The 14953-nt window shown below is 33.9% G+C and overlaps 1 protein-coding gene across 4 annotated transcripts in view; it reads left to right on the top strand.

The window, feature by feature from the left end:
* NIPBL (NIPBL cohesin loading factor) overlaps positions 1–14953 on the top strand; it is a 175364-nt gene that overhangs the window by 132943 nt on the left and 27468 nt on the right. For all 4 annotated transcript variants that reach the window (XM_031444091.2, XM_031444078.2, XM_031444089.2 and 1 more), the window contains exons 25-32: positions 653–742; positions 1607–1821; positions 1932–2034; positions 2652–2750; positions 2848–2994; positions 4610–4744; positions 5489–5587; positions 6419–6472. In XM_031444091.2, the coding sequence (XP_031299951.1) occupies positions 653–742; positions 1607–1821; positions 1932–2034; positions 2652–2750; positions 2848–2994; positions 4610–4744; positions 5489–5587; positions 6419–6472 (942 nt within the window). The remainder of the gene's footprint in view (positions 1–652; positions 743–1606; positions 1822–1931; positions 2035–2651; positions 2751–2847; positions 2995–4609; positions 4745–5488; positions 5588–6418; positions 6473–14953) is intronic.

Consider the following 14953-nt stretch of genomic DNA (forward strand, 5'->3'; position numbering starts at 1 on the left):
TCACCACGCTTCAAGATAGTTATCCTAATCTTTGTTTTCTGCTTAAATATATTCTAAACCATGTATTTGGCATTTCACATGTTAAAACAAGAGTATAAGCTATAGAAATGAGTGTCAGCTCACAGTTAATTTCTGACTGTGTTGTTCTTGGCAGGACCTAAAGATTCAGTTCCTTTCTGATTCTAGAGCAGGTGAACAGCTCAGATATGCCTATTGTATATTCAATATCCTACAGGAAATATAGCACTATTTTATATTAATTAGAAATAAAAACATTTCCCTTTCAAAAACCTGTAACATATATGATAATACAGACAATAACAGTTTCCATTTACTAGATTAAAAATTTGGAGTTGTCTCTTTTACCAAACAGAAAACCAGTCCTAGGACCTTCCTACCTATGAGCTTCTTCAAAGAAAAATAACATGTAGTTCATAAAAATAAGGGCCAACCTCAGCTATCAGTATACGTCAGCTATCAATGTGTACGTTTTTCAAAAATAGTATCCTTCTGTTTCTTCCTTTTAATTGCTATGCTTATGTTTTCAGTTTTATTATTTATCATTTTTTCTCTCAGATTTGTGTTTATGGCTAGATGACTTATTACAGTACATTATTAATATCTTTTTTATCTTATGTGGCTTATTTTGTAGGTTTCAGGAGGAGAAGATGAAATCCAACAATTGCAAAAAGCATTGCTTGATTACTTGGATGAAAACACTGAGACTGATCCTTCACTAGTGGTAGGATTCCACTTTTTTGGAGAGATCACATATTTATTCAACTTGAGTGTGAAAGAAACTTAGGAAGTGCTGTGAAGAGGAAAGTTGTACTGGAATATTGATTTTTGAGACAGATACTTGATAAACAGAAAAGAATGGTTATGGATTGATTTGTCCTAAATGGAATTCTGGTTCAGATACTGTAGTTTTCTAAAATTGTGTGTGACACAGGAATTATTTGGAAATTTTTCCATAGGTTATCCTTGAGACCAGGTTGGATCATTGTTCTCAGGGTGGATTATGGCCCATGTGGTACATGAGATGCTCTATTGGCCTATTAGAAGAAACTTTAGACTTTTATGTGTATATTTATTGGTAAATATAATCCTTCTATTTTTACGTATATTAGGTATTCAAAATATTAATATAATAAGTTTATATGTAAAATATAAACTGTGTTAGGAACAGTGTGCTTATACTGGGGTACTTTTAAATTTTTGTTTTTAACTAATTGTCTCTAAAGAGGTTGGAGATAACTAAGCTATTCAGACAACTACAGGTTTTCAGTCTTTATGGAAAGGAACAGATGATACAATGATGTGTGTCAGTTATTTCTCAATGAAAGAGAAAAAAACCAAATTTTTAAAAAAGGAACAAATTATATGTGTGCCTCGATGTTTAAATACTTAAAAAATAAGAAAATAATGTTTTCTATCACTTAGATATTGTAAACATTCTGGCTTTCTTAAAATCAGTTTTTATTTGATGGAATTTTTTTTAAGTAAACCTTGATACTTGTATTCGTGATTGTGAGCGCTTTATCAATGGACTGGAAATTTTGTTATTAATTTCATCAAACTCAAGTCTCATCTAATTTCTTTCCAGTTTTCTCGTAAATTCTATATAGCCCAGTGGTTCCGTGATACAACTCTGGAAACAGAAAAAGCAATGAAATCACAAAAAGATGAAGAATCGTCTGAAGGAACACATCACGCGAAGGAAGTGGAGACAACTGGTCAAATTATGCATAGAGCTGAAAACCGGAAAAAGTTTCTTAGAAGCATTATCAAAACCACACCTTCTCAGTTCAGCACATTAAAGTAAGATCCAGAGAGAAAACATCTTTACTTTTCAGTTATGTCTTTTGTATCTATTTAAACACTTCTCTAATTAAGTGAATTAATAAAAATGTAATGTCTTTTTGTTGCAGGATGAACTCTGATACTGTGGACTATGATGATGCTTGTTTGATTGTTCGATACTTGGCCTCTATGAGGCCGTTTGCCCAGAGCTTTGATATTTATTTGACACAGGTAAACTGGACCAGAATTCCTTATGAAATGATACTAATTTTTGTAATTCTGGATATTTGTGTTTGTGTATAATATCTATTCATTGTTGAGAACAGATATTTTAAAAAATCATGAAAGTAGCATTTGTTTCTGTTCCATGTTTGTTAAAATGTCTTTGTTCTGCATGCCTTTTACATGTTGATTCTTATTTTACAGATGAATGGATATGTATCTGTATGGTACATGTAGAGTGATGGTATAGGTAGAGTGATATTATAAAAATAAATTATTCAATTACCAAGTTATTATTTAAATGAAACTCAATATCCTCAATTTAAGTTACATGTAGAAAGGTTTCAGTGGGGCTACAGATTCTTGCAGATGAAGCATAGCAATAAAAAACAGATTTAATTGAGAATGCCAGGATAAAGGAAAGACCCTAAAGTACAGAATGCCTTACTTACCATGTGTACCTACCTTTAAGTTAAAGCTTTGGATCAGTAAGATAACAGATCTTTTACTCACTTACATAAAAATTAAGGGAAAATAAATGTGATATTTATTTTAATTTTCTTTCCATATTTTGTTAAATGCTGTATATTCTAAAATTTATTAAAATGTCAATATTTGCTTGGCAGATCCTTCGAGTTCTTGGTGAAAATGCAATTGCCGTTCGAACAAAAGCCATGAAGTGTTTATCTGAGGTTGTTGCTGTAGACCCCAGTATCCTAGCCAGGGTAAAGAGGAGCAAAAATGATTCTTCTTATTTGAATTTTCTATTCCAATTAAAATATTCTACTTAGTATAAATTATATTGCCTCTGTTTTTCTTTAGCTTGATATGCAGCGAGGAGTTCATGGACGTTTGATGGATAATTCCACTAGTGTCCGAGAAGCAGCAGTAGAATTACTAGGCCGATTTGTCCTTTGTCGGCCTCAGCTTGCTGAGCAGTATTATGATATGCTGATTGAAAGAATATTGGTATGTTTGTTTTGTCATTTTTATTGTAATTTATGAATATAAATTTGTCTTTCTCTTGTCATTTTTTTAAAATGTTATGCTAGAAAAGTAAATATCAGTTATATATTTATATTGCCTAATTTATGAACTATAGCAACTTTCTAAAGAAGGACCTATTTCAAGAGGAGGGCTGCTCAATATTGTAAAACAAATCATTGGCAAAAATGGAATTCCTCTTTTCGGTTACTATTGCCTTTTGATTTTGCCAGTTTACAATGAGTAAATGATAGGGGTTACATGGCATAGTTAAATATTTTGAATAAGAATCTTGAGTAATCATATGTATGTAAATAAACAGGAAGAATTATTTCAGTCAGCTAGGTATAGAACTTTGGTATCTGAAAGTATTTTTGGTCATTATGTGTATCTGCATGTTTTTTTAAAACTGAATTATGACAAGCTCAGATACCTGCAAGTTAAACAGGAAAATTGTTTGCATCGTAAGAGCAAACTTAAATACTATTCTAAGATATTTTCTTCTGTGTCATGGAATTCTCTGGTCCTGAAGCATTTCCCTAGAAAATGAAAGGAGACATTGGCATTACAGAATATCTGCAGAATCTCCATACCACCTGCTACAGGCATACTGACTTCTTGTTTAACTCAACAGAGGTGCGTTAGGTACAGGATTAGGTATTCCTGAAATGATAAGAGTTTATCTTATCACTGTTAGCCCAGGATCAGAATACTGTGTAACTGAGAATTACGGATAATTTCCTCTTCAACTAGCATAAAATCTTGATTGAAACAAAGAATTTTAAGGAGAGTGAAAGACTTTTTTCTCTCTTTTAATGCCTCAGTTTTTTCAAGAGTAAAGGGCAAAATCAACAGCATTTTCGAATATAATGGACTCTGACAGCATCTACCTTAGCAATATAGCCTAAAATACTTTGACAGTTGTTAACTGCATAATGGAAATAATTTTGCACAATAAGTGTTCAATGCTTTTTATTTATTTTAAAAACACTTAAATTTTGAAAATTTGTAAAGTTAAGGGAAGATAGTACAATGAATACTCGTGTGTCCTCCACAGTATCTCATTTATATTTTGAGTACTCTCCTTTTTACCCACTTCACCCATGACATTGACTAATTTAAAAAGACCAGGCCAGTCTTGTTATTTCCTCGTGGTTTTGTTTCATTTAATCTGTTCCTTTGTTTCTTATATTTCCTATAAATCATAAGATAGTGACAGTGGTTTGAAAGGCTTAAACATTTTTGTTAAGAGTGCTTCATAAGCTGTTTAAGTGCCAGACACTGTCCTAAAAGCTTCGTTTGTCGTCCCACTTAATTTAGCAAGCTTATCCTCAAGTCTCATGTTCAGTGCTATTTAATATTTTTCATGTATTAGATATTGTATTCTGAAAGCAATGACGGCATAATAAAATAACCCATATTTATGGTACCATTGATAAGAAACAATGTAAAGAGGAAATATGTACACAGATTGTGTTTATCATGTTAATAAAAAATATATATACTGCTTATTGGTATTTTCTACTTTAATTTATCAAATTTCACACACCTAGGTATCTCAGGTTTTCCTCTGACATTTAAAATACTTTTCTGTTCTTAGGATACTGGTATCAGTGTCAGAAAAAGAGTGATAAAGATTCTAAGAGACATCTGTATTGAACAACCAACATTTCCAAAAATTACAGAAATGTGTGTAAAAATGATCCGCAGAGTCAATGATGAAGAGGGCATTAAGGTAAGATTAAAAACATTGACTACTTTAAAATTCATTTTTCATTAATGTTTTGAATAATTTAAATGTTTATTTTATTTAAATTTTGTTAATTTATACATATATAAAAACTTTAGAAGTGAATCAACATTTTAGATTATAAATTCAAGAGAAAGACATACTTAGATAGTTATATTTCTAGATTTTGTATTCATTAATAAAATCTGATCTTACTCAACCAATTTAGCAATTATAATATTTAATGTCATTGTAGAGATTGCATTGTATACAAAAAAGTTTATTATCAAGTTAAATTTATTTTGATTTTCAGGTGATATGTGCTTGATTTTCTGAATTAGTGAATACTTTGTTGAAAGTTTAATCCTGAGTTCATTAATAAGTTTTCATATATGATTATCCCTGTATTTCTTTTATGAGTTTCTTTTCTTTGTTTTTTAACAACTTCCCCAAAAATAGAAAAAAAAAAATTTTCAGTTAGATCGAAAGCATTTGCATGTATACTATCCAGAAGTTGTATACTACACATTGTATCACTCATTAAAAATCTTTGCTAAATTGAGAAAGATTGTATTTTTTAAATTATAAATTGGTGATTTTTTTTAAAAACTGAGAAATTCATACCAAAAATTTCAGGTAATTTGTGTTGTTAGTTTATAGTTTTGTTTTGGGCTTTAATGAGAATCTGGGATTAAGAATTTTGCCACATTTGTTGTAGTTAACTTTGTTGGATATTTTTCTTTCTTCTAGAAATTAGTAAATGAAACATTCCAAAAACTCTGGTTTACTCCAACTCCACACAATGACAAAGAAGCAATGACAAGAAAAATTTTAAATATCACTGATGTGGTAAGGAGGACTGGAACAAGGGTGGTCCCTGTGGGTGCAAACCTCATTGAGGCCTACCTCATCTTCTTACAAAGGGAGAGACAGTGATGAGATATTGGTTAATTTCTACATTTAGTACTACTTCCCTTACTTTGTATTTCTGGAGATACTCAAGGGATGCAAGTAAGAGGAGATTGGTGTTTCTACTTAGCCCCACTTTTTGACAGTCGTTGACTTAAACACTGATACTGAAATTCTCCAGATTATTCCAATGTTTACAAACTGAGAGGGGAAGAAGTGTAGTAATCCAGTAGATATAGTATAGATGCAGTAACCCAGGGATGGCATCCTGAAAAAAGACAGTAATTTCTGCCTTTTTAGAAAACGTGAATTAAGATTAATTTCTTTTGTTTAGTTATGTACATAAGCTATAATTTCTTTGACCCAGAATACTTTTCATGTTTTGAACATAAGAAATTTTTTACTACAGATTACATGATCATCTCTGATTCACTGATGTCTTTGTTATCTAGAACAATGAGAAGCAAATAGTTCCATTTTTTATTATTTTGGACCTTACAGATTTTTCTGACAGTATATGATTCAAGATAACTGTTCAAAATGTAATACCATATTTAATATCAATACATTAATTACTTGAATGTCTTCTGAGGTATATTTAGAACAAAATTCTTTAATTTATTTAGCTTACTGAAAACACAGTGTACTTTTAAAATAATTTTTTTTAATTTGGAACACTGGACATTTATATACTTAAGGCTACAGCATAGCAAAAGTATATTTTAAAGTAAATTTCTAATTTTGATAGTTTCACCATATCTCCTCTCATAGGTTGCAGCATGCAGAGATACTGGATATGACTGGTTTGAGCAACTCCTTCAAAACGTGAGTGTTTACAGACTATGATTTGAAAGTACTTTTTCAGTTATTTTTGAAGTATTTGCTTTGTGGTAATGAAAATTTATTTTAATATATTAGGCTGAATGTTTTGGTTGCTAGCCCTATTTAATCGATTATTCAGTTACTTTTTACAAGTAAGTCATACAAATCACTAATTTATATTCTGTCTTCCCATCTTTCTAGATAATTATTTCCTCTTATCCTTTTAATCTAGAAGATAGAGATGAGATCTATAAATAGATATACAGATTTCATTAAGTATATATTTACATTATTTGACATGTATAAAATATATAGAATTTCCTGCAGTAGTACAGAATTAAACTGAAGGTTGTGTTTTTTCAAAATTTCATATCTGGAAATATTTAGCTCCCTATGAATTTTTTTGTTTAAGACATTTCAAATACATAGAAGTGCCCATCACCCAGCTTCAAAAATTATCAGCATTTACCTAATATTCTGTTTATTTCTATTCCTCTCCAATCTTTTTTTTTTTTTTTCCTTTTGGCTATAATACTTTAAAGCAAATCTCATATTTTAAATATATATCATTTGACCCATAAATACTTTAGTATCCATCTCTAATAGAAATGACTTTTCAAAAAGTAACCAGAATATAATTGTCATCTATATCAGAATAAATGTTAATAAATTATTTCCTAGTATCTGACACCTAGTCAGCATTCACATTTCCCTAATTACCTCAAAAATATATTTTTATAGTTGATTTGCAGTCGCTTTGGTTGACATGACTCGTAAGACTTAGTCTATAATAGTCAACCCCTCATTTCTCCTTTTTCCATGCCACTTAGGTGTTCTCCTGTAGAATGTCCCACATTCTGGATTTCATAGATCTCTCTTTCTGATATCATTTAAGTTGTTCCTCTGTCCACCCTTTTTTCCTGTAAACTCTTAGTTAGATCTAGAGGTTTAGTAATACTGAAGTTCAGTTTTAGGAATATGAGACAAGAATACTTCATAGGTGATGCTGAATATTATTGCATCACATCAGTAGGCACATAATATTTGGTTGTCCCATTTTTAGTGATCTTTGAGTGCCTGGTACTTCTATTTTAAAGTCTTTCAGGATTGATTTTTAAATGACCATTACCTTGCAACATACTGAGTTTTTTCTAATTATTTTATTTCTTCCATATTAATTAGCTAGGATCCTTCTTTAAAGAAGAATTTTGTCCTTATTATTTGGTTACTGTGAAATATAGTTTGTGCAAGAAAGGCGAGGGAAATGCTTTTTTCTTTTCCATTACTTACCAATTTTCAGAATAATGAGTTTTCCTGTCAATTTTCAAAGGTGAATAAAGAGTTCATTTATTTTTAATATCAGTGTGAACTAATAGATTTTTATGTCTTTGTATCTTAATTCATTGCAGTTGTAATTGTTTTTGAAACTCAGCTTGTTTCATCTTTGCCCAGAGATAGTCCCTTCAAGTTGGTCTTGTATCTTTTTGGTATAACTTCATTGCTCTTTTGTAGCCTAATCACTTTCTGCCTCTTCAAGATACCCCAGACTCAACTTGCACATTTTCTGTCCCAAACCTGAAATCATTCATTTTGTCAAAGAGAGCTAATTCCCTTTACTGGGAATAATCTGGGTGTTGTGAATATTCATTGCTAGTGAGTTATCATAGTTTTGATCCTTTTCAGAGGATAGAGCTAAAAAATATGTATTTTTTAGAAAGAAAAAAAAAGAATCAAGAATTTACATTGAAATCTTTAATTCAAATTCAAGATTTTGAGTTTCTTCTTCTTTGGTTTTATTCTTTCCTTTAAGCTGAAAATCTTAGCTCCCAAGGAAATAAACATAATTTCCTATTTGCTTTTGCCCTACTATATTAATGATAAGATTATTGGATACAGTTTCACATTTTCTTTGCATTTCTTTTTATCTAAGCTCAATAAATATAAACCATTAAAAGTCTATCTTGAAATAATTTTTTCTGTTTGATTATGTCAGCAGTTTACTGCTAGGTCTGTTTGTTTAATTTTTTATTTTTAGTGATAACTTCAGTAATAAAACTGTATTTAATAACATTTTTGACAATCAACCAAAAGTATTTCATTGAGGCATGATTTACATGCAAAATATTTGCCAGTTTTAGATGTGCAGGTCGATTAATTTTAATAATTATATACAGTGATGTAAGAATATCACTCTTAAAAGCTTCCTGGTGCCACTTTGTAGTTGATTCTCTCCCCCTGGCCCTTGCAAACCATTGACCCATTTTTGTCAATATAGTTGTACCCTTTGTAGAATTTCACATTAATGGAATCATACAGCATGTATTTTGCGTTTGAATTCTTTTAACTAGCAGAACGTTACTAGTATATTAATATTTTATTCCTTTTAATTGCTGAGTAGCATTGATAGTATGGATGTATCATAATTTCTTTATTAATTCACAAATTTATAGAGTTCTAGGTTGTTTCCAGTTTGGGCTATTACGAATAGTGCTGCTATCAGTAGTTGTGGGCAAGTTTTTGTGGGGGTGTGCGTTTTCACTTCTCTTGGGTGAATTCCTATGAATGTGATTGCTGGGTCATGTGGGGAGTGAGAAACTGCCAAGCTGTTTTTCCAAAATGGCTGAACCATTTTGCATTTCCACCAGCAATGTTCCTTTGCTCCACACCCTCACCAGTGTTGGTATTGTCAGTCTTTTTAATTTCAGCCGTTAAACCACAGTTTAAAGCATTCTGGTCATGTGCAGTAACATGTTGCTATTTTAAAAAATTTAAGGTGTCTTTTTTAAACACCCTCATGGTGTTTGCTTATGTTATTCATTCTATAATACCGTGGACTCTCTTTATCAGTCATCTTCCATTTTATAATTTTTATAATTTGACATGATATATGCGGCATCCTTTCCCTCCTAAATCAAACAATTAGTTCTGTATTGTAGAGCCTTTTGACCATCTTAGTTTTATTTATGTCAGCTATTTTTAAGGGGACATAATAATTTCTAAGAAGCTCTACAAATCATATTTCATGTGATAATTATAATAAATGTATAATAAAAAGTAAGAAGAGTAGCTATCAGAAATGTCATTATTTAGTATTAATAAAAAAGAATCTAAGATAATATCCCTATGTATTATGGGCAAGTTAGAAGTAAAAAAGAAAACACTAGATTTATAACCTCTTAGCGGTGGTTTTATATTTTTTGTAACTTTACTCTCTAGTTGTCCATTCAACCCATTCTTCCTATTCATTGCTTTCCTACTTTAGTTTCTGCCAACTATTTAGTTTACCAAAATGACACTGTGACTTTTTGATACAGTCATTAGACTAACAAAGTTTAGTGTAATGAAATAAAGAACACTAAAAATATTTATCTAAATACATGTGTCAGAGATATAACCACTCTTAGTAATTGTAATAACATTGTGCATAAATGTTAAGAGAAGCTAGGAAGGATACAAAGAATAGACTACTGGAATTAATGAATATTCGTAAGTCAAGAATAATTAGCAAGCACACTTAGCTATTTCCACTTGAGTTCCTGTGTACACATTCCATTCCATCCAATTTCAGATTTTTCTCATTTTTATTATTTTTGTGTTGGGTCAGTTTCCTTATAGATTGGTGCTTCCCAATTCATGGAATGTGGTTTCCTAGGGAAATTTGAAATACTACGTGACATATCTTCAAATTTACACATGCATCAAACTCTATTCACCGACTACATATTTTGTTAGTATGTCAAATATTTGTATACACATACGTATATTCATTTTTCAAATGTGTGGTAATTCATTTCCTTTATAACTTTTAATGATTTCATAGCTTTTTGTGGTTTTTCAGTAGTATGTGAATGAAAAAGTTCTATCATGAAGGTCCTTACATTTTCTTTTTAAGTTTCTTAAAAGTGGTCCAATTAGTTGAAACTACTGTCATAGCCTATGATGGGTGCACAAAATTAAATTAGTTTTATAGTGCCACTCATTTCATTGCTTATGATCTAAGACTGTGACCCTTTCTTAGTTTATGAGAAAATGCAGGCAATGAAAAAACTTGCATAAACCTATATTTCATCTGTTCCTGGCCTTTGTAGTCCAAAACAAGATCTCCTTGTTGAAGTTTATATCAAATGTTCTTATTTCCATCAACCAGTGAATGAGTAGGAAAACTAATATATCCATACAATTTGATAATGCTTCGCATCAAAAAGGAACAGACTGATACATACAGCAACATATATGATTAATAAAAATATTATGCAGAGTGAAGGAAGCCTTACACGGAAGAGTCGGTGTTCTCATTCTATTTATATGAAGATCTAGGAGAGGTAAAACTAATCTGTACTGGAAAAAATCAGAAGGGTTATTGCAGGGGTCCAGGGATTAACTCAAAAGGGACATGTATTAATTATGGTTCTCCAGAGAAACAGAACAAGATAGTGAGAAAGAAAGAGAAGGGAAAAGATTTATTATAAGGAATTGGCTCATGTGATTATGGCACTCTTAAATCCCACAATCTGCTATCTGCAAACTGGAGGCCCAGAGAAGCCACTAGTGTGTAGTTCAGTAGTTTGGTTCCTAGGCCTGAACTAGGGAGGCTGATAGTGTAAATCCCAGTCCGAAAGCAGGAGGAGACCAGTGTCCCAGCTAAAGTAGTTAGAGAATGGATGCTTCCTTCCTCTGCCTTTTGTTCTATTCAGGCCCTTAATTGATTGTTTGATGCCACCCATGTTGGAGAGGGCAGTCTGCTTTGTCCACAAATTCAAATGCTAATCTCATTTAGAACCACCCTCATTGACCAACACCCAGAAATAATGTTTGACCAGATAACTGAGCATCCCTTGGCCTGATCAAATTAACACTTAAAACTAACCATCATGATTCCATCTTTTGTTAACTTGATACCCATATACATCTCCTTAAACCATACTTAATCTTCAAATAATGACAATAACAAGGTCATAATTCCACTTAACATGATTACCTATCCTGCATACAACGGAAAATGGCACTAACCTCTTTCCCAGAAGAAAAAGTCCTCGAGTGATGTTTACTCTTCTTGATATCCCATAACTTAAGTACTATGATGTCAGATTAACAATCCTTAAATACTATAATATGAAGTCAATACATTTTATGTTACATGGTAAGGGGCTAAGAGAGGGGAAAAAAACAAAAATATTTTCTCACTTTCTCCCTGCCCCCCTCCCCCTCCTCCATATATATAACACACACCCATAAACACACACACATGTATTCATGACAAAATGAGTAGGAAATACTCATGACAAAGTCCTGTTTCTGTAACTGTTATTGTGGTCACAGCTGGTATTTAGAACTACCTTCTTCCACTGCTGAATCTGCATTCCGTTTGCCTTCAGCCAGCACCTCAGGTGGTCATGGTTCTTTGGTGAGTGCTGCCCCTCACATTCCCACCCCTTGATTCCTGGACCATGAAACCTGGCTGTTGACTGAACACCACTGTGTATTGGATGCTGATTCAGAGCATAAGGCCTGCTGGAGAATCTTGCTACCGCCATGCAAGATATTGTCACCTATCTGGTGCTGTAACTGAGTCTTTAAAAGACTGGTCCACTTTCTATCAAGTCAGCTGCATCAGGATGGGTAGAGCATGGTAAACATGAGCATAGACCCATTGCTGCACTTCTGCTATGAAGTGATTTTCTTAATCAAAAGCAATGCTGTATGGAATACCGTTACAGTGGATAAAGTATTCTGTAAGTCCCCAGGTGGTAGTTCTGGCAGAAGCATTGCATGCAGGAAAGGTAATCTGTGTCCAGAGTAAGTATGTATTCCAGTAAGAACAAAATGCTGCCCCTTCCATGATGGAAGCAGTTCAGTGTAATCAGCCTGTCACCAGGTAGCTGGTTGATAACCCAGGAAATCATTCCATGTCAGGAACTCATTTTTGATCTCTACTGCTGGCACGTTGGGCACTTAGTCGTGGCCATAGCCAGATCGGCCCTGGTGAGTAGAAGTCCATGTTGCTGAGCTTTTGCATGACCTCCATCCCTGCCACCGTGGACAGTTAGTTCATGAGCCCATTGGGTGGTGACAGGAGTAGCTAGGGAAAGAAGTTGATATCCTCAGAGCAGCTATCTGCAGAACAAGTCAACCTATCCACTTGATTATTAAAATCCCCTTCTGCTGAGGTCACCCTTTGGTGAAGATTCATGTGGAACATAAGTATCTTCACTTTTTAATGCATTCAGAGATGTCTATCCTCATGCCTTGTCACTAACTTTCCCCGGATTTCCTTGTCACTGCCATGTTCCTTCCTTCCAAGTCCCTGACCATCCAGCCAAACCATTGGCCATTAACCCATGAATCAGTGTATAATCACACCTCTGGTCATTTCTTCTTCCAACAAAAGTGAACAACTAAATGCACAGCTTGAAGTTCTGCCCAGTGAGAAAATTTCTCTTCACCACTGTCCTTTGGGGATGTATTGTTGCAACTATTCACTTTTGGGTGGTACCTGCATATTGTGCAGACCTATCTATAAATCAAACCCAAGTCTTCTCTTCCTCTGTCAACTGATCATAGAGAATTCCCCATAAGGCCACAGGTACAGGCTGGGAGAAAAAAGGCAGTATAGCAGAAGTGGGGGCGATAGACATTTTGGCCACTTCATGTTACTAACTTGTGCCATTTGGCCTCCTCTGACCCAGTCACATATTTACCACTTCCATTTGATGATAGAGTGAGTGCTGCTATGCACACACAACTTTAGGCTTGACCAAATAGGACTCAGTTCATGATGAGCAACATGGAATGCATGATAATTTGGTGGTCCGTGGCTAGGCATTTAGTATCTGCTAAGGCACAGTAGCATGCCAAGAGCTCTTCTCGAAAGGAGTTTAGTTATCCATGGAGGATGGCAGACTCCAGAATCCTAAAGACCTGTACTGCAGTTCACCTCTTGGGGCTGGCCAAAGGCTCCAAACAGCATCCCTGCCTGCCACTGACACTTCAAGCACTGGGTCTTCTAGATCACATGGCCCAAGCTGCAGAGTAGCTTGCACAGTAGCCTTGACCTATTCCAGACCTGCCTTCTGTTCTGGGTCCCACTCAACACTGGCAGCTTCTCAGGTCACTCAGTAAATGGGCCAGACTGATAAACCCAAATGAGGAATTTGTTGCCTCCAAAATTCAAAGAAGCCCACTAGGCATTGAGCCTCTTTTCTGGTTGTAGAGCTTGCCAAATGCAACATCTTATTCTTTTAGAAGGGATATCTCAACATGCCCCACACCAGTAGGCCCCCAGGAATCTCTCTGAAGTAGAAGACCCCTAAAATTTGTTGGATTTATTTCCCACTCTCTGACACACATGTCTTACCAATAAGTATAGTTTCTACTTGTTGCTTACTACAGGTAGTCAGCGTGATGTCATCAATTTAATGGGCCAGTGTGATATCTTGTTAAAGGGAAAAGTAATCCAGACCCTGTAAAATAAATTACAATGTGTGACTGGAGAGTTAATATACCCCTGAGGCAGGACAGTACAGTTTGGTGGTGTTAAAGTCTGTGGTATTTGTTAAAGCAGCCCAAGCTGACTAAGAATTTGGTACCAACAGTGGGGTGCAGCTTAAGTAAATCACCTAAAATGTGGGATGACTTTGAAATTGGATAATTAGAAGACTCCAGAACAGTTTTGAGATGCATGCTAGAAAAAACTGATACTGCTGCAAAGAGACATTTAAAGGCAGTTCCGGTGAGGGTCAGAAAGAAAAGAGGAGAGCTGTAGGGAAAGCTTCCTTCTCTTTAGAGCATACATATAATCATGTACAGAATGTTGGTAGAAATATGGATGGTTAAAGGCTGTTCTGATGAGGTCTCAGATGCAGATGAAGAACATGCTGTTGGACAATGGAGAAAAAACAGTCCTTATTATAACACAGCAAAGAACTTAGCTGAATTGTGTGTTCCAGTGTTTTGTGAAAGGTAGACCTTCAAGCGATGAAACAGGGTATTTAGCTTGAGGAGATTTCTAAGCAAAGGACTGAGGAGCAGCTTGGTTTCTACTGCCTGAGTTTACAATCAAATGCTGTCTCTATCTCCATCAACCAATGAATGGATAAAAAACCTGATGAATCCGTACAATGTAATAGTACAGCATTTCATAAATGAACAGAGTATTAATACATACAGCAACATAGGTAACAAATAAAAACATTATGCAGAGTGAAAGAAGCCTTACACAAAAGAGTACATATTTTCATTCCAGTTTTATGAGGCTCTAGGAGAGGCTAAACTAATCTATATTGGAAAAAATTTGGAAAAAATCTGAAGAGTGGTTGCAGGGGGCCAGGGATTGACTGAGAAGGAACATGAGGGAACTTTTAGAAGGTGATAGCAGTAATCTGTATCAGTAGTTCTAAAAGTTATCAAGATTACTTGCAACTTAATAGAAATGAAATTCTGAGGCTTTACCCTGGACTTTATTAATCAGTAACTCTGAAGTTGGGG

Source organism: Camelus dromedarius, chromosome 3 (genome assembly GCF_036321535.1).
Source record: "Camelus dromedarius isolate mCamDro1 chromosome 3, mCamDro1.pat, whole genome shotgun sequence".
NCBI classification, from domain to species: Eukaryota; Metazoa; Chordata; class Mammalia; order Artiodactyla; family Camelidae; genus Camelus; species Camelus dromedarius.